The 1995-nt window shown below is 40.7% G+C and overlaps 1 protein-coding gene across 1 annotated transcript; it reads right to left on the reverse strand.

Moving 5' to 3' along the window:
• Positions 1–828: 828 nt before the first annotated feature.
• On the reverse strand, positions 829–1664 carry LOC100264411 (uncharacterized). Its single transcript, XM_002282728.5, has one exon. The coding sequence runs from the start codon at positions 1625–1627 to the stop codon at positions 932–934; it is 696 nt and encodes a 231-aa protein (XP_002282764.2). The 5' UTR covers positions 1628–1664; the 3' UTR covers positions 829–931.
• Positions 1665–1995: the final 331 nt, after the last annotated feature.

Raw genomic sequence — 1995 nt, forward strand, 5'->3', positions numbered from 1 at the left:
CATCCATTCGTTCACTGCATTTGAAATTATCTTTCACTTTATACTGCAGGGCCCAGCAAAAATGAAATGATCGTATTCTGAAAGTGAATTTTTGACAAAACGAACTCAACTTTTCATTGGAACTCTTCAAAACTACCCTCAAAGACTCCTCTGAGAACTTTGGCCATAATTCCCCAGCTTCCACGCACTTAGAGCTGGTTGTGATAAGCTCCATCAGCACCTCGAGATAAGTGAAATGTTAATTTTACTGGTTGAATTATACAATCATCAACATAAATATATGTGAAATGTTCTTCCACGAAGCTGGTGTAGAAACTTTTTATCTTTTGGTGAGTAAATGAGAGAGAGAGAATATAACCACTTTTCCAACCGATATCAGTGTCTTAGGTGAGGCCATTAATAGGTAAAGACTGTGTATACCCCATCCATCCATCAATCAGTCCTGACTCCTCAGACTTCTGAATGGCTCAGACCACACTTTAGTCACTCGCTGCTCATCATCTCACCTCCATCTCCCATTTGTTTGACCAATTCCCTCATAAATTTACCTGTGACATATCTTCTTCTCAAGTAAAACTAAAAGCCCTCTTGCGTTTTCCATTTCAAAATTCAAATTCAAGTCCCATTTATGATTTAACCATTAAGCATCAATATTCAGTTATTCAACTCTTAAACCTCGTCCGAATGAAGATCTATATGATTTTTTTTCTATTTTTTTTCCATCCCTGGAATGATATTTTCGAAAGGAAAACAATCTAAGATCCAAAACTCAAGCTGCTTTTCTCTCCCGATATGGTATATTTTCTCGGAAGCCAAACAGATGAAGAATTGAAAATGAAAGCTTCTAAGACTTTCCCAATCAACAACAACTAAAACCCAACAATATTTTCTATCATTTTCCTCCAACCCATCACCCACAAGTCGTAAAACACTAGTAACAAAGAATAACAACAGAAGAAGCCACCATGAATCCATACATCAAAATCAAGAAGCCAAAATGCAGAGCCCAGTTCCTCTTGAACTTACCAAAGTAGGCCTCGGGTGGCTCCTGATAATGAATCTCAAAGTCATCGCCGACCACGTCACCCTCATCGTTTCCACTACTGGCCCTCATCTTGATCTGCCGGAGGCGCTCAGTGGCGAGGCCAAGAGTGAGCTTGTGGCAACGGCGCTGGTACTTGAAGCCATTGATGCAGCGGAGAGTCTGAGCGACGGAGACATAGAAGATGAGGTGGGTGAAGGAGAGGAGAATGATTGGGACCCAGCAGTGGCGGCACTGGAGGCGTGGGGACTGGGTCTGAGCGAGGAAGACGAGAGAGAGAAAGATAAAGAAGAGCTGAAAGAGCTTCCAAAGCTCCTTCTTTTGGAGGTCGACAGCTCTTTTCTTCTCCAGGGTCTTCTCGAAGTGGAGTTGGATGATGGTGTTGAGGGCTTGGAGGGCTGTTTCTTTTGGGATTATCTCTGCCATTGGAAGTGATTCAAGGTGAGTGCTTTCAGGGGGATAGAGAGACAGTGGTAGAGAGGGGCGGTGAGTGGTGGCGAATGGTGGTGAGGTTTTGGAACTGCGGTTGTGGTGGTGGCTCGGATCTCTATAACTTGTTTTTAATTTTTTTAACGTTTTTATCATTAGCCCAACGGTTACAAGGAATGATTGGATGGGGCTTTGAGACGGCCCCTACCAGCTGATTTCGATATATGGGGGTGAAAATAAGTTAATAACTATCATATTAAAATCATACCTTCTTCGCCTCCTTTACCCGTGACTCCAATTACACCGCCTTCCTGCTTCTTCTTTTTTTTTTTCCTCTTTGTTGAAATACATTTATCTTTCTAATTCTTTTTTTCTTTTTTTTTTCACTAAAGTTAAGTTCTCATTAAGGATGTTCACCTGAATTATATAAAGTTATATTATTTACAAAAAATCCCAAAACAATGTTAAGTTCTTCATAAGGTTGAATTTTTCTTTTGTCTACGAGAACTTTTATAATGATCTGA

Source organism: Vitis vinifera, chromosome 4 (genome assembly GCF_030704535.1).
Source record: "Vitis vinifera cultivar Pinot Noir 40024 chromosome 4, ASM3070453v1".
NCBI classification, from domain to species: Eukaryota; Viridiplantae; Streptophyta; class Magnoliopsida; order Vitales; family Vitaceae; genus Vitis; species Vitis vinifera.

Excerpts from the sequence above, each read along its gene's own strand:
- LOC100264411 (XM_002282728.5), bottom strand. The coding sequence starts at position 1,627 with ATGATAAAAACGTTAAAAAAATTAAAAACAAGTTATAGAGATCCGAGC.